A 22,575-nucleotide genomic window follows, 5' to 3' on the forward strand; every position below is an offset into this window, starting at 1 on the left:
GCTGCAAGTCTCAGGCTACAGAGAATCTCTGTGAAGACAGCAGTTACACATCTCCCGTATTTTTAGATTAACTATGTTCTTACCTGAAAACTAGAGTTAATACAGTTTTATACTGTTTTACTGTTATCCAGCAGTATAGCTACTGCCCACATATGGTTATTGAGTGTTAGAAATGTGTCTCATCTGTATTGAGATGTGCTGTCTGTATAAAATAAATGCCAGATTCTGAAGACTAAATATGTATAAAAATATGAAATATCCCAATTATTTTATTTTGATTTCATGTTGAAATGATACCTTATGTAGAAGTTAAATAAAATGTCTTATTAATTTCACCTTTCTTTAGCTTTGAAAAATACGGCTATTAGAAAATTTAGAAGTACATCAGTGTCTCATGTTATATATCCTTTGGACAGCACTAGTCTAGTGGTTCAGATTACCTGTGGATCAGAATTATGAAATATTTGTAGCCTCAAAACATAAGGAAAATTTAATTAACTTTATATACAACATTCCTTCACTTAAAATGCTTTGCATGCTGTCTTCGTTGTGCATTGTATTTCTGCTTCATAGCTGTGTTTATTTTGTTTCCTATGCCTGTGTTAGCAAACATCTGCCCCACCCCTGGCCCATTGATTTAATATATATACACTTTAAGGTTTCCTGAAAATCTCAGAAAATAGTTCTGAGAAACTTTCTATTTCACATTGATTTCTCCATTCTCTGAATTAAATGTTGCTCCTATAAAGAAGATCAGAAAGCTAACATATAATTAGATTCCATCTTAAAAAAATCTTTAATGGTGTTAGTGTGTTTCTTAGAAACATTTTGGGAGGGAGGGGTGAGGTGTATATTATTTTTCTGTTTTCAAAACTGATCATTATCAGTACACAACAAACTGTCAGAAATAGTGAATAGTTGCTTAAGGTTTCCTCTCTTGAGTGGTAAGTGTAGTCCATCATTCTTCCCATTTCCTAGTTCCTTGAGAGCTGTTACTGATAGTAACATAGACTCATCATTGAAAATTGCACTTTTAGTTAAGCCAGTTTTTTTAAGTGGTGCTATAGAGAATGAAGTTATGACACCAATGAAAAACAAAGGACATTCACTGCTGCACTTTTCTTATAATCTGTAATGTCTTCCTTTGTACTTTTAATCTGTAATGTCTCTCTTTTTACTTTAAAAAAAAATGGTCTTTGAATGTTCAGGATGATGCCCGCCAACTGTTCGTGCTTGCTGGAGCCGCAGAAGAAGGTTTTATGACTGCAGAACTTGCAGGAGTTATAAAGAGATTGTGGAAAGATAGTGGTGTACAAGCCTGTTTCAACAGATCCCGAGAGTACCAGCTTAATGATTCCGCAGCATAGTAAGTAATTGTAACCTCAGAACTAAACTATCATAAATAATTACTTGCAAGTCAAATATACTCCCAAGTCAATGCTATTGCAGAATTGGCTGACACATTCTTGTAAAGCTCAGGATATTCAGGATGACAGTATTTGAACACTTTGTTTTTTGTGTTTGTTGATAGCATTGCAGTTATTTTCTTTGCTGTTAGAAGTGTCTGAAGAGACTCATGCTTATGTAACTCTAATTGAAACATGCAGAATGGACTGTTTCCAGTGAATTTCCAAGAAAGTAATTGGAACTTCACAAAGTTCACTGTGAATTTGGCTGTATCTCTAGTTTGCCTGGGAATAGCCCAAGGGGAAGGTAACTGATTTTGTTCTTTTTATTTTTTTTAAAGTTGGTTTATTTTTAGAGATCGAGACAGTGTGAGTGGGGGAGGGGCAGAGAGAGGGAGACAGAAAATCCCAAGTAGGCTCCACATTGTCATCATGGAGCCAGACACTGGGCTCAAACTCATGAAACTGAGATCATGACCTAAGCCGAAACCAAGAGGCAGAAACTTAAATGACTGAGTCACCCAGGCAACCCTAATTTTGTTCTTTTCATTATACTATAGTGCCTGAGAAGAGTTACTTGTCCAGTGACAGGCACTTTGTATATATGGTGAAGGGGTATATGGTGATCCCAAGATATTTTCTCTAGCTGTACACTTGAAAATTATCAACTGTACATGCCCTGTTGCATTAGACATTGTTTACAGATAGCTAAGTACAGTATTTTGTAAGAAAAACCTGTCCTGATTTTCCAGATGGTGGCCACAGAAAGTTTGTAAAGTAAGTTGTGATAAAACCTGGTCAGGGAGCTTTGTGTTTGGTGATCTAGATACAACTGAAGAAAAATCAAGTATTTGTTTCCATTATTTGGCACATACACTCAAAAATGTCAAATATGAATTGCACCAATTGGTCTTAAGACATGTGCTCTGCACTCATTTTACTTCCCAAGGCTCTTCCATTTTCTTGACAGAGCTATTGGCTTTAGGGACACAAGTGAGAATAAGCTAGAAGATGATGGGTATTGGTAAGGTCTAGGTAAATATACATACTTCACCATGGTGGGGTATGGCTCTTCGTGCTTATCATGTCGCATGTCATTGGTTACACATCAGAGCACCCAGAATGTGTCACATGAGTGGTTTAGTTCAGATGAAATTATACACATTATTGTGTAACCCATACCCACTTTTGTAATGCTCTATTTTCTAGTCTGTATTTTTAAGGCTTTACCACTCTATAAACCATACATATTAGTGTGTATGTGTTTTATATATGTATAAGTAACATGTTACTGAATATGTAGTTCATCTGGTGTCCTCTTCGCTTAGGATATATTGTTTCACTCACTGATTAGGTCTTTGTCCCCATTTTATATACTTACAGTACAAAACAGTTTCTTTCAGAATACTCAGATTTACATTTACTTTGAGGTAATTTGATTTGTATTTTTGTTGAAATTAGTTATTTCCTGCCTCTGCCGCTACTCTTCGAATTCAGTAAGGTCTGCTTTTACCATATGTTCTTTCTCTATTGCCTGACACATAATTGTCATTTGCCATGCCCTTGTCTAATAATGAACTAATAAACCATACTTTACACAGCTAGAAGAGAAATTAGAAAAAGATTACAGCAAAAACATAACTGAGACCATATTATTTGCTTTAGCACCACCAGCACCTGCAGAAAGATCTAAATGGGAATCACTGCTGTGTTGAGAAGTTTGCTCTGAGCTGAGCCCAGCAAGGGGAGCTTTTTCAGTAATAAAGGGGTGCTCCTCAGGGACAATCGATTGAAGTGTGTTTCCCCATATGGTGGCACTTCCTGGACCCCTGCAGTCTAATGGGCAAGACTTATGTCCTGTGTACGGTGTACTGAGATCATTTTGGCTCCCCAGTATTTCATTACTTGTAGTTCTGCCTTAAGTGGAAATGGAAAATGGAAAATGGAGCCATTTTTCAAGAATGAAGGAAGTCACAGATATTTTCTCCTCCACAGTGGTTACAGTGCATTTTGATTTCTGAGTTTTTGACTGGAGATGAGGGGTTGCTGCCAAATTGCCCATTACAACTGTCCAACCACCAATTTACTTTAAATTTGAGATCATTTAAAACAATTGGAGTTTTTCACAGTGCCTGTTTTTCTTATTTGTCACGTTGAAATGTAACTGTGCATTATCTTTAGAGGCAATTGGAACTATAGCAGTTTTTAAGCAAAGAAATGCATCGGAGTAATCAAAGCCCACTTTAAATGAGAGTAACACACTACTACTTAAAAGGGACAAGGAGTAAAATCTTGCCATGGCCTGTTTGCTTATTAAATCAGATTTTCTTACAGTAATATATAATGTCATATTATGTGTCATATATTACATGTCATATATGTGGAATTAAAAACACAGATAAAGTACTGGGGGATTATTACCAGTGCAGTAAGATAATAAGATTCTTTTAAGTTCAACAAATAATACAGATAACTCAAGCTATCCTCTCTCGATGTATTCTAGTATCACATACGTATACTTAACTGTCTAAAATACTTTTGATTACTAATTCAGTGTTTGGATAGCTTTCCTCCATCTCTACAAATCAAATATTTTTTCAGCTCCTTTTGTTCGCAAGACCTGTTCAAAATGGAACAGTTTCAGAGGATAACCTTAATTAACATTGCAGTAGTTAGTGCCTCTCTGTAATAAACATAGATGTGTACTCGGCTATTAAAAGACACTGTAAGGCTGATCCACAGGGTCAGCTGACCTTAAGATGAAGTCCAGACTTCTCTTTTGAATTTCTGTATAGCGCCTCTTAGGGGCCTTAATTTCTGAGAAACAAGATGTGACTATCCTGTCTCTGTACTGTTTAACTAATTCCCCTGAAGTGAATGACATTCTCTTTTTTTCTGTCTCATCATTCAGGTTTCTGTTTAACCCCTCGCCGTCCACAAAAACTTCTTTAACCCCTGAGGTTCACAGTAATCTCTCTGTGTTCGGACATTCTACAACATTATTTACTATATAAAATGGCATGAGATAATTTTTTCAAAACAATGACATGATATGACACCACTACATTTTAATAGCACAATATATTTGGCTTCATCAGCAGAGAGGCTTGCATTGGTGGGTGACTAAAATCAGTGAGAAGTAAAATACGAATATTGATTTAGAGAGCCAGTAGAACCAGAGTAAAAGAGCATGTGTGGTGTTTTCCTAGGTGTAACTTAAGGCTGGTTGAAAAGGAATAGTATTGAATTCAGCCTTTGGCTAGAGGTTTACTTACTACTTTCTTAAAATCATAAGATTCTCTGAATCCTCTCATTACTCATGTCTGAAAATAAACACGGTGCTATATAAAAAAAAGTGTAATAAAGAATTTTAAGAAACAAACTCTAGTGTACAGTTGGTTTTGTGTCGTTTTTAAGAAGTCTTTAGTCTCTTGTTTCCAATAAAGAGAATGACAAATCAGTGTCCTTAAAAAACAAAGTATGCAACACTTAAAAAGTGTTAAAAGAGCTCTGACTGGACACTTGTATAAATGTTTCATTTCAGTGGGAGTTATAGAACAGATAAACTTAAATTGGTTGTATTATTACCCAGAAATGTAAAGATTTCTAGTAATTTGGAATATTGCATGCATCAAAATGTTTTACTTCTTGATTTAGAAGATTTTTAATGGCTGTATTAACTATTAGCATACTGTCTTCTTGTTTATTTTTTCAGCTATTTGAATGACTTGGACAGAATAGCACAACCAAACTATATCCCAACTCAACAAGATGTTCTCAGAACTAGAGTGAAAACTACAGGAATTGTTGAAACCCATTTTACTTTCAAAGATCTTCATTTTAAGTGAGTAGCTTCAAAGCATATAATTTACAAATTTAGATATAAAACACCTTGTTTAGTAAAGAAAGACGTAATAAAAGTTTTTAAAAGCTGAGGTAAAAATTACAAAAAAACATTTCTTAGGTCATTGGACAAAGTATTATTGGGTAAAAGAGGGCAACAAGCATTCTTAGAAGGAATGTTTATATTTTTATTTGGGAAAAAATGGCCATGCAGTTTCTTTTGCCTATATTTTTCACAGTGATTTAAATAAAAATAGTTTTTGACTTTTATTTCTGATTAGAAAATAATTGCTCTGATATTTTACATTTACGGAAAGTGTCTTACAGTCTTCGGTGAAAAAAGAATTTTACTGGTTGAATATATGCTTATTTATGGAAATGTTAAAAATGACAGGTACCTTTTTAAAAGTTTTCATGAAAATCCTTATTCATGCAAATGTGTGTACTTTTTCTGATGAAAAATGTCCATCTAACTTAGAGTGTAGTGAATATGGACTAACTGAGGTTTGAGCAGAGAAGCGCTGACTCGTGGCCGTCGGGAACGCAGAGGTCCCTGGAGCCCCTTTTGTCTGACACTCAGTTCCTAACAGACCAGACCCAGGGACGTCAGTGAGACATTACATTCAAAGTTACAGACCTGTGTTCCTCTCTTTTAAAGCATGTAGAGAGCAACATGGATGGACCTTGAGGGTGTTATGCTGAGCGAAATAAGTCAGGCAGAGAAGGACAAATATCATATGTTTGCACGTATCGGAGGATTAGGAGGAACTTAACTGAGGAACAAGGGGGAGAAGAAGGGCGGAAATGGTGGGGGAAAGGGAGAGAGGCAAACCAAGAGAGACTCTTGAATGCTGACAAAAACTGAGGACTGATGGATGTGGGGGGGAAGGGGGATGGGCATGGAGGAGGACACTTGTGGGGATGAGCACTGAGTGTTATGTGGAAACTAATTTGACAATAAACTATTTGTAAAATAAATAAATAAAGCATGTAGAGAAGAAGGGGGGAAAAAACACTTGGACTTTGCTTCAGTTAACTCTAGTTTGTGCTAGAAGTAGTAATAATATTACTATTATTAGTTTGTGCTCTGAAATAGTAATAATAAAGCAGAATTTCTGAAAGCATCTAAAAATTCGTAGTCAAAGATAAAAAACATATTTATAAAGATGCTCACTAATATAAGTTGTGGAAAGTAGTTACATATATGCAACTGTACTTCTGACTCCTTCCATAAGTATTTAAAAAATACATTTTTTATTACCACTTGTCACTGATTTAGTCCAGATTCAGTGGTTCATGTAATTGAGTTTTCCAGGAAACTAAAATTGAATTTTAATTTTCCATGGCAGCTTCTGTCCAAAAAACAAAACAAAACAAAACAAAAAAACCCCAAACCCAAACGTTGCCCTGCTTTTATCAAAGAGAATTACAAATCATTATTAGTCTATCTGACTATGTAACTTTATACTTTAATACTTGGTAAAATATTGTTGAAGCTGTCATTGGACTTCTTTCCTTGCTGGCAGTAGCTCTTATCAAAATCATTTACTTACTTTTCATCTGTTTACTACTTCTAGGATATTAAATGACCAAAGTCAGGAATAGTAAAACATGAATATTTAAACAGGCTGATATGTCTGATCTGGGAACTATTGTCATATTTATCTTAAAGTTATAAAATAATTTTAAACTCACTGTCAGAATGAGGCTTCAAAGGTTTGTTGTTTTCTTTTTGTTTTATACCTATTGTACCTTAGATTCAGATTTTTTTTTTTTTTTGCATTTTGTTTGTTTTAAAGACCATATTTAAAAGCAAACTTAGGTTGTTATGTTCAGATAATGGCTTTGTTCTAACAAATGTAGTCTGAGGAGAAAATGCATGGAGTTGGGGGTTAGCAAGTACGAATGCTTGAGTTAAATTTCCTTATTAGGTAAAGGGAACAGTTGGTTAAGGGTCTTAGTAGAGGGCATTATACTCTGTCCCACAGTTGTAGGTGTAAACGTAAGTGAGGTGATTGCCTCTCAGACGAATACTGTAGAGGGAAGAGCTCTGTCAGAGGGAAGGGACGGTGCTAAGTGTACAGTCCTTCATTTGGCACTTACGGCAGTCTGTACAGAATTCACTTTCTTGACCATGCTCTTCACTTCCAGCCTCAGTTTCTTAAAGTTGTCATTTCATCCTCAAGCAAGTGCTGAGATTCTGTAAAGTTCTCTCTTGCCATGATGCCCCCAGGATATCCCTGTATCTTTATTCTTGGGTGAGGTAGAATTTCACAGGATGTGTTTCATTACTCTTTTCACTTGCTGCCTTAAACATAGGTTTGTCAGGAGCTTCAGATAAACTTTGTCTTATTTTGGATTTGAGTTCTGTTAAATTACTATAATTGCAAATACATGGTTCCAACTTTGCTTTTTATATGTTAAGGGAGTCTCAGAAGAATGAGGGCAGAAATATACTTAGAATAATTCTACTGGGAACTCTTGAGTGTGTTTATTTTTGTTTTGTGTGTTTTGTATTGTAATTCATTGTCTCATTTTAATGGCTGATATAAAATTTCAATGTCACTTGATTTTGATATGATTGGAATTAAATTTAAAATGAGGCAATAAATACATAATTTCAGAATATGTATTATCAACTCTGTGACTAGGTGTTTGTGGAAAGTGTCTTCATGGACTGTATTGTTTTAAGGAATCAGCAATTTTACTATAATATTTTTGCCAAGTATAGAATTAAAGCATCCCTTCTATTATAAAATTGTAAGACAAATTTCTACACTTTACTATAAGTATAAAATGGGTTTTGGAGTATATTTACAGGGTTGACATGCACATACAGTCGTCTAGCTTTGTACCAGTGAGCCTTGGTTACTGTGGTATCAGATGACACTCTGAGACTGACAGAACATCTCAGGATCTTCTCGGGGCACCTGGGTGGCTCAGTTGGTTAAGGATCCAACTCTTGTTTTCAGCTCAGGTAATGATCTCAGGGTTATAGGATTGAGCCCTGCTTTGGGCTCTGTGCTGCGAGTGGAGTGTGCTTAAGATTTTCCCTTTCCCTCTGCTCCTCTTCCCAGCTTACACTCTTTCTTTTAAAAAAGAGGAAAGGGACAGGTACCTGGGTGGCTCAATCATTTGAGCATCTGACTTTGGCTTAGGTCATGATCTCACGGTTTGTGAGTTCGAGGCCCGCATGGGACTCTGTGCTGACAGCTCGGAGCCTGGAGCCTGCGTCAGGTTCTGTGTCTATGTCTCTCTCTGCTCTCCCCCACTCACAGTCTGTCTGTCTCTCTCCTTTAAAAATAAACATTAAGAAAATTAAAAAAAAATATCTTAGGATCTTCAATATCTTCTACTTTTCCCCTCTCCCCCTAAAAAAAAAAAAGGAAACTTAAGAAAAATCAAATCTCCCTATTTCGTGGTAGAAAAAAGTTCCATCTGTTCCTACGGAGAACATATTATAATTTTGTTGTTTTTTGATTAATTTTTTAAAAAGTAGTTCAGAATTTGAAGATAATTCTAAAGTATGTATGAAAAAGGAAAAATGCCGTAAGTACAGTCATTCATTACATTAGATTTTAGTCATTTTTGCCCCTTGGCTAATGAATTAGCCCAGTGATTCTCAGCTTTATGTACCTGGTGATTCTGGTTTATATTGAAGTTTGAGAAATACTGGTTTATTCATTTATAAGCTAAATTTAGGAGATTTCTTTTGTAGTTAAATTACTTGATTATAAGTTAAAAGTCTTTTTATATGTAACATCCCCACAGCATAACTGAAAGACCTACATCTTTTTTTTTTTTTTTAACTGTTTATTTTTGAGAGAGAGAGATAGTGAGCAGGGGAGGAACAGAGAGAGAGGGAGACACAGAATGTGAAGCAGGCTCCAGGCTGTGAGCTGTCAGCACAGAACCTGAAGTGGGACTTGAACTCACCAGCCATGAGGTCATGACCTGAGCTGAAGTTGGGAATATAACTGACTGAGCCACCAAGACGCTCTGCAAGATCTGGATCTTTAACACAGTAAAAAGCGAGTCTATTATTGTTTGAAGGTGTTTTGAAATATTCTGTAGACATAGTTCATGCATTCATTCAACAAATATTTATGAAGTATGACAATCTTTGTTTTTACGTTGTTGGGCAAAGGGAGGTAAATCAATGTTGAGATGTTCAGGAGATGGTAATCACTACAATGAAAAATAAAACAAGGTAGGGGCGATATATTAGTTTCCTAGGGCTGCTGTAACAAATTACCCCAAGCTAGGTGGCATAAAACGACAGAAATATATTCCTTCATAATTCTGGGGGCTAGAAGTTTAAAATCAACATGATTGCACAACTGTGCTCCTATAAAGGCTCTTGGGAAGAATCCTCTTCCTGCTTCTTTTAGTGGTTGGGAATCGTTGGTGTTCCTTGGCTTTTGACACATGACCTTCTTCCCTAGTTCCTTCCTCAGTTTCTCTCTATTATCTTTTATATTTTACTGTAGCAACAAGGAGAACCAGAGCCATATCCTGCTCATTTCACTTGGAAATTTCCTCAACTGACATTCAATTTCTTAACACCCAGCACTGGAACACAGTGTGCCAAAGTTTTTGTGACTTCACAGCAAGAATTGCCCTTTCTCCTGTGTCCAGTAACCTGTTTCTCATTTCCTTCTGGGACCTCATCAAAAACATCTTTAACATTCATACATCTCCCAACGTCATGTTCATGAATGATATATGTATATCACGTAAGATAGAAGCTTTTCTGGCATCCTTTCACTCCCATGTGTCTCCAGAATTATTACCTTTTATGTCTGTTTCTAACCAACCATCTTTTCAAAGCAATCTTGGCTTTTCTAGTAACTCAGGATTGGTCCAGTCTCTACCTGGTATCCAATTCCATAACCTCTTTCACCATTTTAGGTATTGGTTATAGCAGCACCCCACTCTGAGTACTAAAATTTATATTAGTCAGGGTTGTCCATTTCAGGGAATGGACCTACATGACCATTGGGCCTGGCAAGTGTCAAGTTTGTAGGGCAGGCCAGCAGGCTCAGGACATTGTTTCAGTCTTGAGGTAGAATTTCTCCTCCCTCGAAGAAACCTCAGTTTTTGTTCTTAAGGCCCTCCAACTGATTGGATAAGGTCTCCCCACTTATCAGGGATAAACGTTACTGAAAGACAACTGATTTTAGATATTAACTACAGCAGTAAAATAACTTCACAGCAGCACCGACGTTAGGTTTTGACTCCATAACTGCATATGATGGCCTAACCAAATTGACACATAAAACCAACCATCACAGAAGGAAGATGTCAAATGGGATGGAAAGGGTTTGCTTGTTATTTTATATTAAGTGGTAAAGATATATATGGCATTTGATCAGAGAAATTACCTAAAGACTTTTTGGTAAGGTTAGTTTCAAATTGTTTAAAAAATGGGTAGTCATTTTAATTTATTTTATGTTGTTCTTATTTGATCTTAACTAGCAGCTCTCCTTTTTGTGTCTTAAACCCATTTTAATTTATTGTGTGGTACATTTTGTTATATGGCATACTTAAGGAACAGATCACTAGCTAACCCAATAGAATGCAGGGCACTGAAATGATGATAAAAGTAACAATATTAGTTGATGTACTCCGATTTGCTTTATAGGCCAATACTACTCTGCAGGGAAATTCTTTTTGCCTGAGAATTAAGTAGGGACTGTTTTAATTAGTGCACCATCTAGATAAATGGAGCCTTTTAAAATGCACCAGTTTGCATAGTGTTTCCATTATATAAGTGGTTATTTCTAGGTTGCATAGCAATTTATGTGAATTTCAACTTTTGCTTAACTTCATAAACTGTTATAAGAAAAATTACAAAGGTCATTATCTGTGTACTGCTTGTGTTACTTCCCTGTGCACCAGGCTACAATAGTCTGCAGTTGTACATTATTTAAAAATTGAGTTTTTTACTCTTAAATTTTAAGACTATTCAGTAAAGCAACCCCTTTGTCTATTTCCTCTCTTATTTTTGTTCCTATACCTTGGCTTGCTTTTTAATTTAGGCCACCTGTTTCCCCCACCTAACTATCACTTGCTTGCCCAGCTTTTTCTTACCTGGAATGAGGTTTCTCCTTTATGTCAAAGTCCTGCTTGTAGCCTCTGACAGAAATAACGTCCTTTGCTCCGGCAAATTGAATATACTCTATTATCTCTGCGTTCCCTAGTTGCTTCCTGTGACTTCACAGTGTTTACTCACAGTGCAGTCCACTCATTTGTATCTACTTTCATATTCTGATCTAAGTGTTCTCATATGTTAATGAATGTGTTGTTTTTTAAGGGTATTTTAGGCTTTGTTTTCAATCAAAAATTTTAAAAACCAGCCTTTTTCCCTTTGCAAAAAACAATTTGTGACATCATTTTGCTCCCATGTAATGTCCTTTTTTCTTCCCATCCCACATTTCCCCTGCAATTTGGAGCTTTTTTGATGACATAGAACCCCTTTTTGAACATTTAAGGTGATGTCCAATTTCTTTTTTCTCTTATAGAATGTTTGATGTTGGAGGACAGAGATCTGAGCGGAAGAAGTGGATTCATTGCTTCGAAGGAGTGACCGCCATCATCTTCTGTGTGGCTCTGAGTGACTATGACCTGGTTCTAGCCGAAGATGAAGAAATGGCAAGTAGAACCACTGTGAAAGATGAAGCGTGAAATATGAAGGGCTGGAGATACTGCCAAGAATTTTTCTGAGAATAATTCTTGAGTAATTCTCGCTAATGCGTGAGTTATTTGAAAGTTCAGGCTCTTTTTCTGGCTCTTTTTATATACTGAAAGAGAAGTACACTAAAGAAGCACAGAGGGACCCCAGGAATAAGAAAGGACTGAGAGTTAATCTCCCCTCAACCCTATATGCTTAACTATGCATTTCCTGTAGCTGGTAGCTAGGAAGTGACTGAAAGTAAAGTTGGTTCCCATAATAGCCCAAGGCTTATTTTTCTTTACTTGTTCCTTCTGCCAACTCCATAATCTTTGATCCATGTTGTACTTTGCTATTGCCATGTAATTTTCAGAGGTGTTGCAATGTACCATTAATCTAGGGCAGATGTTTTTATATAGAAATTTAAAGTTCTCTCATTTTATTTTTTGTTTTTAAAACGTTTATTATTTTTGAGGGAGAAGGGGAGAGAGAATCCCAAGCAAGCTCTGTGGGGTCTGAAGTTAAACTCATGACCCACAGGATCAATACCTGAGCCAAAATCAAGAGTCAGGTGCTCAACCGACTGAACCACTCAAGGCACTCCTCAAGTACTGTCACTTTTTTTTTTTTTTTTTTTTAATTTTTAAGTGTTTATTTTTGAGAGGGAGAGGAAGGGAGACACAGAATCTGCATTGGGCTCCATGTTCTGAGCTTTCATCACAGAGCCTGGTGTGGGGCTTGAACCCACGAACTGTGAGATCATGACCTGAGCCAAAGTCAGACGCTTAACCAACTGAGCCACCTAGGCTCCTCAAATCACTGTCCATTCTAAATTCACTTTAGTACAGACTGGGGAAAAAGAGATCAAAATGTCACTTTTGTATATGGTATTTTGTACCATAAAATCAGGTACGTGCAATTGTAGTGCAGCAGGTGCAGCACACCATCTTACGTTCCTTTCTCTCAGTGCTGTTTTGAAACCACATATACTAAAAGGACAGGAAACTGGATTCCATCCCTAACACACCATTATATTTAGAGTGCTGGGCTAATTGTTTATTAATTTTTTTTTAAATTTTTTTAACGTTTTATTTATTTCTAGGAGAGAGAGAAAGACAGCGTGCGCAGGGGAGGGTCAGAGAGAGAGGGAGCCACAGACTCCGAAACAGGCTCCAGGCTCTGAGCTGGCAATCAGCACAGAGCCCGACGCGGGGCCCGAACCCACGAACCGCGAGATCATGACCCAAGCGAAAGTCAGACGCTCAACCGACTAAGCCACCCAGGCGCCCCTTATTAATTTTTAAAAACCTCTACTTGTCTTTTAGTGGAGAAACTTCAGTTAACTCTGTAACAGTGAGATTTCTTTTTAAGTGTTCACACTTGGCATCTCTAGATTGCTGGGTCCTGCAGCAGAGTGTTCCCAGGCACGATGACACACTAGTAGGCACTGACCTAGTACCAGTTGAACGCAAAAAGTGATGAGTGGTGTATACATTCATCTCACCTGTAATCAAGTGTACTTGTTCCTAAATGGCAGGAACGTATTTCTGTGCTACTTTATTTTTGAGCTGACCGAGCTCTCTTTTAAGATACCACTATTTTCTAAAAGTAATACTCCTCAAAACCCTTGCCATTGTGACAACTGTATTCTTTCCTGTTACAGAATCGAATGCATGAAAGCATGAAGTTGTTTGACAGCATATGTAACAACAAATGGTTTACAGATACTTCTATTATACTTTTTCTAAACAAGAAGGATCTCTTTGAAGAAAAAATCAAAAAGAGCCCTCTCACTATATGCTATCCAGAATACGCAGGTATTTTACTTTCTGTGCGTAACTTGTCAAGTCATGTATTTCTAGTGAAAGTTCCCCTAAGGCAAGATTTCAGTTATAGATTACCTTCAATTGAAATTATTAAACTGCATTCAAGTGCAAGTAGTTCTTTGAGGTGTAGCTAAGATTATTAGAAATAACATATTCAAATGGAAAAGCTGTAAGATAATTTTCTATGACTCCAAATCTTTATAAATTTCAAATATTGTTTTGTTTATCCAGAGAACAGATCTTGCGTCAGGTATGTGTGACGCACAGTAAATAAGACCTATCTGTGATTACACTGTGAAGTGTAATCTCAAAGACGGATGTATTCTCACAAAAAAGTCACATATTACTACAAAAGAACATGAACGGTAGTTATAAGGGAGATAAATGAAGAAGGAATCCATGAGTCATTTAATTTTTCAGGGGAGTCCGACAATTGCACAAGTAATCCCAACACTCGTAAGGACACTATTAATTTGCCTGCTGTGGAAAATGGCCCGAACTTAGAAACCGAGTCCTGAGAGGTGGTCCTGGCGTTTCCATGGTTAACTCTTCCATCTTGAACAAGGCAGTTGATTTACCATGGTCTCAGTACCCCATTGGTAAAATCAGAAGTCTAGCTAAAACTTGGTTTTAGTTTAACTCCTTAGAACACCTTCTGGGCTGTTACAGAAAAGTGGGTACAGGGAACAGAGATACTTATCTCCCCCATACACGCACAGCGTCTTTCTTATTAAAGCAGGATGACTTTGTTTTTATCTATTTTACATATGGAGTTTTCAGATAAGATTTTATTTTATTGAGGAGGACTCTGTGCCTCTAAATAAAAAGAGTTTGGGTTTAGAGATGATTTAAGCTAGTGGTAGTCAAATATTCTGAAGAGTTTGGTTCATTTAGCTAATTGATACAAGTTACCCTTACTCCATCCTTTAAAAAAAAAAAAAAAGTCTCAAGAATTTTTTTCCTTATAAACACAGATTTAGTCTCGTATTGAGTATATTAATAGTACAGTGAGTATTTGCTGCCTTTCACAGGCAAAGATAAAACAATCCTGTGCTTTCAGTGCTCTTCCATCCCACACATGCAGGTAAGAACACTGGGGCTCAAGGACAGTCCAAATCCAGACCCATGTCTATGGGCACTCCTGCACCCAGCCCAGTAACAACCGGACTACCAGAGTTAAATTCTCCTTAGAACCAAAGGGGAAGATTCTTTGATTAATATAATCACACTTCATTATTACAGGTCATTTTGTATACTCCCATACTTTGATTCAAAAAAATTCCACACAGTTGCTTATTTTTAAACTTCTGTTTTCTTTTTGAAAGCGCTTGTGCCCTGTCACCTTGTTCAGAAACATTTTAGTGCTCATTAGGAATAAAACTATCTGTCGTCCAGTCTCCAAGTTTGAAGTTATCCAGAGTCAGGGTGGCTCAATTTTGCCTTTACTTTTCACCTGTCTTTCAGTTTATTTTTTGTCATTTTCTATTATTAAGTAGTCCTTTTGGGCTAATCTTACCAGAGTGCCCAAATGAATCCATAAATATCACATACCTACAGGGATTTCAGAGCAGCCACGAAAGGATATTTCTTATGTTGTCAAGTTAATAAGAATCCGTGAGATCTCACGGATTGTGAGATCTCACAATCTTTGAGCACAGAGAGTATTACATAATTTTTTCACAATTCGATTATCAGGATTATAATGTAAAATCCTCATTGCATGCTCTAAGTCATGATTCTATTGCTTCTTGCTGCAGCCTCCACTTTTAATTCCTGCCTGTGTAGCCTCTAAACTACTCAGTTGGTTTATCTCCACCTCTGCCTGCTCCTGTTTCCACCACTTCTGTTTAAATATCTGTATGCTGGCATTTCACCACATTCCTTTAGCACTCTCTGCTTTCATGGTCGTGTTTATTCTCACCATGTTAAATTCCATTGTCAACTCGTAATTTCTCTCTAGAGCCTCTGGCTTGCATTTCCAACTGTGTATTGAACATACACGTGTTTTTTAACACCTGAAATTCAAACTGAACTCCTTTGTTTTTTCAAATCTCCTCCATCTCCCTTTCAATTATATTATCAATCCTTCCCACTTCAGTCTTGAACCAGGTCATCACCTATACTTGTTTTTATATATGAGAGTTCTATCACATAGAGAAAATACTATTACCTTCTCACCATATCCTTGCCATTCTGACGAATTTGAGAAATGTGCTCATGAGTTTATTCATGTATCTTAGCTCTTGGCACTTAACAGTCTAGCTACCCCTAATATAGACAGCAAGTTGCACTCTGCACTCTGTGCAAGCTATTTTCTCAAAACATATTTTTGACAGGTTGCATTAATATCTGCCAATAAGACACAGTCTACCAATAAACTAAATTTTGATTTGTAAGTATATGGTTGCCTGCTAGCAAACTGAGTTAAAATATAAACTTACTTTGACAACCTAGAAAAAGTAGAAAAATTCCTAGAAACATAGCACCTACCAAGACTGAATCATGAAGAAATAGAAAATCTGAACAGACCAATTACTTCATAATTAAAACCTCCCAATAAATTAAGTCCATGACCAGATGGCTTCACTGATGAATTCTACCAGCATTTACAGAATAATTAATACTAGTACGTCTAAAGCTCTTGCAAAAAAAAAAAAAAAAAATAGAGAAAGGAACACTTGCAGAATCATTTTATGAGGACAGCGTTTTACCCCAATACCTAAACCAGAGAAGAAAATTATAGGGCAGTACGCCTGATGAATATAAATGCAGAAGTCCTCAACAAAATGTTACCAAACCAAATTCAACAAGGTATTAAAAGGATTATGCACCATGATCATCTCGAATGATACAAAAAAACACTTGACAAAACTCAACATTCATTTATGATGAAAACAAAGTGGGAAACGATGGAACGTACCTCTCAATAGAAAGGCCATACATTAGAAGCCCACAGTTAACATCATATTTCAACAAAACAAGGAAACCCGTCAGAAAAAACCAGGAATCCCTTTCATGCCACTTTTATTCAACATAGTCTTATATGTATTACAGTATTATATATACACAGCATTCGATACCTATATATATGTATACATATATAAAGACTCCTCTAAGCTACTGTTAAAGTATTCAACATCTATATAAATGTATACATATATAGAGACTCCATTAAACTACTTTTGAACTAATCAATGAATTCAGTAAATTTGCAGTATAAACAGTATATATGCAAAAATATTTTGCATTACCATACACTAGTAATGAACTATTAGAAAGAAATTGGGCAAACAATACAATTTACAGTTGGCATCAAAAAGAAAAAATAACTGGGAATAAATTTGAGGGGAGAAAATAATCTCTATACTGAAAATTACAAGACATTGGTGAAATAGAAGAAGAAAATGCCCACACTACCCAGAGCAATCTACAGATACAGCGCAATCCCTATAAAAAAAATCCAGTGGTCTTTTTTCCCACAGAATTAGCATAAACAATCCTAAAATTTGTTTGGAACCACAAAAACAAAAACCTGAATAGCCAAAGCAATCTTGAGAAAGAACAGAGCGGAGGGCAGCACATTCCCTGATTTTCAGCTATGTTACAAAGCTATAGTCAGCAAAACATGGGACTGAAAAAAAAATAGACACACAGATCTGAGGAATAGAGAGCCCAGGAAAAAAAAAAAAACCCACACATACATGATCAGAAAATTAAAACCTATGAGCCAAGAACATGCCATGAGGAAAAGATAATCTCAATAAACTGTGCTGGGAAAACTGGACCACTGTATTATACCATACACAAAAATGAGCTTAAAATGGATCAAAGACTTAAAATTAAGACATCAAGCCACTAAACTGCTGAAAGAAAATAAGCAGTAGCTCCTTGATGTTGGTCTCTTGGTGATGATTTTTGGATCTTACATCAAAATTGAAGACAGCAAAAGCAAAAATACACAAGCAGGACCATAGCAAACTATAAAGTTTTTTTTACACAGCCAAGGAAACCAACAAAATGAAAAGGCAGAGTATGGAATGGAAGAAGGTATTTGCAAATTATATATCTGGTAAGGGGTTAATATTGAAAATCTTTAAAGAAATCCTATAACTCAATAGCAAAAAACACAATCCATTAAAAAATGGGCTGAGGGTCTGAATAGATGTTTTTCCAAGACATACGGATGGCTGGGAGGTCCATGAAGAGGCGCTTAGAATCACTAACCATGAGGGAAATGCACATTAAAACCACCGTGAACTACCACCTCACCAGTTAGAATAGGTATTATCAAAAAGACAACAAGTGTGGTGAAGATACAGAGAAAATGTGCTGTTGGCGAAAATGTAATTTGGTGTGCAGCCCCTATGGAAAACTATATGTCTATTCCAAAATAATCAGAAGTAGGCTCCAGCGATTCTACTTCAGAAAATTTCTCTAAAGAAAATGAAAACGCTAACTGAAAAAAAGATAGTTCCTATCTGCATGTTTGTATTGCAGCATTATTTGCAGTAGCCATCATACGGGAGCAGCTGGTGAAGCTGTGTGTGTAGGGTCACAGATGGGAGTTGGTATGTAGGGTCCTGCTGACACGGAGTGAGCCACAGGTGTGGACCAGAGGCTCTCAGAAGAGCTTTATGAAGCAGGCAGGTAAACAGACGACCTTGAAAGCCAAGGCAATAATTTTGTGTTATTACTAGAAAAGAGAGGTCTAATTTTTTTCAAATGGAACATTTTTTGAAGTATCATGTATGTACATATATCAAATATATACACATGTGCACACTTGGCATAAATGTGAAGCTCACTGAATTTTTAAAAAGTGACAACAGATACATTCACCCAGATAGTGAAACAGAATTATTTCCTGGTCCCCAGAAACCCCATCATGCCTCTCCCAGTCTAAACAAACACCCCCACCCCACACACACTGAGTTACTTTGACTTTTGTCTTCACTGATTAATTTTCATTGTTTTCCAACTTCATTTTTCAAACATCAGTTATATACTCTCCTACAGTATACACTCTTCTTGTGTCTGGCTTCATTTGTTCAACAATATGTTTATGGGACACATTCATGTTGTATGTGGCAATAGTACTTTTAACCTTCTCAATACTGTATGGCAGCTCACTGTATAGATATACCAAATTTTATTAGCCAGTCTGCAATTAATAAAGTTTTGGGTTTTCTAAAGTAGAAGTTCTGCTATTAACGGTCTTTATACATCTAATGATGAACATATGTATGTAGCTCTGTCAAGGGCTCACCTAAAAGTGTATTGGTGCATTTCATGTGATTATCATTAGATATGGACCATTCCTGGAGTGTTTGTACTCAGAAGTTTTTAAGCTCATGGCCATAAGCCACATTGTAGACCCGTGTACAATTTTTGAATAAAGAAAAATGACAAATGCGAATTAACGTGTATAGAGAAAAGGGAATAAAAAATACTGATCCCATTCATCTGCCATTTCTTGATCATCCACTAGGCTGGAAATGAAATAGCATACCCACCATCAGGGAAGGGGGTTGGCCTGGTGCTGGGATACAGAATATAAGTGGGAACATAAAAGGGAAGATCCGGCATTTGGATTGTGCAGGAAGAAAGACCATGGGGAGCAAAGACTGCCATGCTTTTGATTTTGTTTTTTTAAGGGTAACTTACAGTCATTGAAAGGTAATTAACCTTGGGTATTTTTCTTTTAGATGAAATTCTTTCTCTTCTAGAAGGAAAAATACAGTGACAGAATCCATATATTTTACATGTATGAAACTGATTTCAATATTTTCAGGTCCATTTTGCTTAGCCATGTACTCAGTTTAACTTTTTGCCTTATGTTTCTTGCCTTTACCCATCTCAGGCTCAAACACATATGAAGAGGCAGCTGCATATATTCAGTGTCAGTTTGAAGACCTCAATAAGAGAAAGGACACAAAGGAAATATACACCCACTTCACATGTGCCACAGATACTAAGAATGTGCAGTTTGTTTTTGATGCTGTAACAGATGTCATCATAAAAAATAATCTAAAAGATTGTGGTCTCTTCTAAGTTCTGCAGTTACTGGTAAAATGCATTTTCAAACCAAATGAGTACTTCTATGTGGATCTGTCTAGAGTCTTGCAGCAACACAGTGTAGTATACGGCAGATGCATCTGGGACCTGACCAAAGTTGTTCTGTTGTGTTTTTTTAACTGAAAGTAATAGAAGGACCTTTCCTAAATGTGAAAGGTAGTCCTGCAGTGTGAAACTAAGGGCAGTGTTAATGCTCGACTCTAGTGTATTGATGATTTCTGCCTATGTGTAAATATGCAAATGTATGTATACATGTATTTATAACTTTAGTTTTCCACATGACTTTTAGGCTTTAAGAGTGGCAACTCATGATTCTAGCGTGATGGCTTTGGTAATAAACTGAAATATTAAGTACTTTGTACTGAATAACAGACTATTACCGTGTTTGCCAGTTTAAAACAGCTTTATTTATGTTCATGTCTTATAAATTTTTAAGTACAGTAATTAATATTAGGAAACATTGCAGCCCTTATCTTGATTATATGTATACTTGTAATCTTAACAAAGTTATTTGTACAAACATTGCACAGACTATTTTAATAACATGATTTGTTCTTTAAATTTAATGTGTTTTATTGAAATGTTCTTAAGAGGATGAATATACCTGCCTTTGAATCAGTTACATAAACATTGTATGCATTTTAATTTTTCTTTTAAAAGTGCATGCTGATCTAATTCTACATTAGATTTGGTTTGAAAAACTGAAATTTCAGATTTTTGAGGATATACTCTCTTAAACTTACTGTAAACACTTAATTTTTATTCATTTGGTTTGTTTTCACTTTGAATTTTAATATTTGGATGGTATTCATGCATTTCCGTAAAGGTGATGCCAGATTAATTTTTATACACTTTAAATAACTACATTTTTATTTATAACTAAGTTTAGGTGGATTATGGAGAGCATTTTGTGGGTAAAAATATGTCAGCATAATGAATTTTGAGACATTCATTTGTGTATTTCCTTTGGGAAATCCCATGTACCTAGCATACATGATAGTTCCTTATTTGGAAGATCACAAGAAAGATCTTTGACTATTCAGCTGCTGATACAATGCAAGCTTTAAATTCCTATATGTAATTATCATACCCTATTAGAATTACTTTTTTCCCTTATTTAAATTTCTGCCACTTGCTTGAGTTAATATTTCTTTTTCAATTGTGCTATTATTTCTGAGAATTAAATGGGCAATTACACTTAGAAGACGAGTAATAGTATTTAATAAAGTCAGTGATTATATGTATGCTCAAATAAGTGTTACATATCAGCTAGATATTGGACTTTGATAGTCATTTTTTTTTTCATGATTCATGATGTGTCTCTGTGACCTTGTTTCAACAAAATGAACAGCATCCCCTGCCCTACTTCTGTTGTTTTACTCATCTTGAAAAGGTCCTTCAATAAGCTTTGTGGATAAGTAGTTTCTTAGTTATGTGCTGTCATTTTGTTGAAGTATATTTCTTGGAATGTGTGGGTGTGGTTAACCATAGACCACATTTTCATCTGTTAGATTTGGGGGATTTTTCTTCTTTGTGATGTAAAGAAATTCAAAGTTATCACAATTTCTTAAATGTGTTAGTTTAGATTCTTTATGTGCCTTTCCTGAAAGATCTGTTTTCATTAATTTTACTGATGGAAGACCTGTAACATCCATATTGTGAAGCTATGTATGAAATTCACCTGTACTATGAATAAATATGAATCCTGAGAAATACTGTTTAAAAAGCCACAAAGAAGCACATATTGGTGACCATAATTGGTGAATTCCTGAACTTTATTCTGTGTTATTGTGTTACTAATAAATCCTAATAAATTTAAATTTTTAAAATTTTACAAACCTATTGACTAAACACATGTTCTACATTAGGATTTACTAAGTATCAGTCTATAGAATGTCCATTTCTTCTTTATCTTTTCTATCTTTTTGCAATTTTATCTACTCCAAAAGTTGAGTTTTTCCTGCCTGCAGTTTCTTCTGGAGATACGGTGCCACGTTTAGAACTGCCTGGTTGATACCCCCTTCTGAGAGTTTACTGCCTGCTCCAAGTCCACATGCCCCAAACCACATTCATCATCATTCTCCAGTTCTTACCAGTTCATTAAGGCAGTTTTACCTCCTAATTTTGCCAGTGTAGCCACTCAGAACCATCATTCTTCACTTAAAACTCTTTTTAGCCCTCTTTCATCTCTGATAAGCCACCATTTTGCTCAAAATTCTGCTTTTCTAATGCCTTCCCAGTTTTTATTTTTTCTTTCCTTCCTACTACCAACTACTGAATGCAGGTTTTTGCTTCACTTCTGTGTGAAATTCTCCACTCCCCATTTTCCCCTTCTCTCATTCAGGCTAGTTATCCTAATAAAAAGCTATAATTGTGTTATCTTCTGTGCACTGACTGGCATTGGCTCTGACTTGTCAATAAAATCAAGTTTAACTTAGCCTCCTATTCAGAGCTCATCCACCATCTGATCCCGCTTCATTATGTCTCCACTCCTCTCCTACACTATATCCTAATAGTACTTTGTGCATAGCCTGGGCTTTCCTCCAAGCATTTGTCTATATACTGTGTGAGATATGCTTAAAACAATCCGTGGAACATGAGAAGTGTTCATTTGTATCTAATGTTATTTTAATTAGGACTTTCATGTTACCTTTTTTAGATTCAACTATCATCTGTTCTTTAGTTTGCCTTTTGACCAGTCCTGGTTGCCCATCACTAGGCACGTGACCCAAAATGAACCAGTCAGTCCCAG

The 22,575-nt window shown here is 36.1% G+C and overlaps 1 protein-coding gene across 1 annotated transcript in view; it reads left to right on the forward strand.

Moving 5' to 3' along the window:
- GNAI1 (G protein subunit alpha i1) overlaps positions 1–21,657 on the forward strand; it is an 87,633-nt gene extending 65,976 nt beyond the window's left edge. The window contains exons 4-8 of the mRNA XM_039252468.1: positions 1,209–1,366; positions 5,122–5,250; positions 11,774–11,903; positions 13,586–13,739; positions 19,609–21,657. Coding sequence (XP_039108399.1) covers positions 1,209–1,366; positions 5,122–5,250; positions 11,774–11,903; positions 13,586–13,739; positions 19,609–19,799 — 762 coding nt within the window. The 3' untranslated portion in view covers positions 19,800–21,657. The remainder of the gene's footprint in view (positions 1–1,208; positions 1,367–5,121; positions 5,251–11,773; positions 11,904–13,585; positions 13,740–19,608) is intronic.
- The last annotated feature ends 918 nt before the right edge of the window (positions 21,658–22,575 follow it).

This window comes from Hyaena hyaena, unplaced genomic scaffold (assembly GCF_003009895.1).
Source record: "Hyaena hyaena isolate Hyena2069 unplaced genomic scaffold, ASM300989v1 scaffold_415, whole genome shotgun sequence".
NCBI lineage: Eukaryota > Metazoa > Chordata > Mammalia > Carnivora > Hyaenidae > Hyaena > Hyaena hyaena.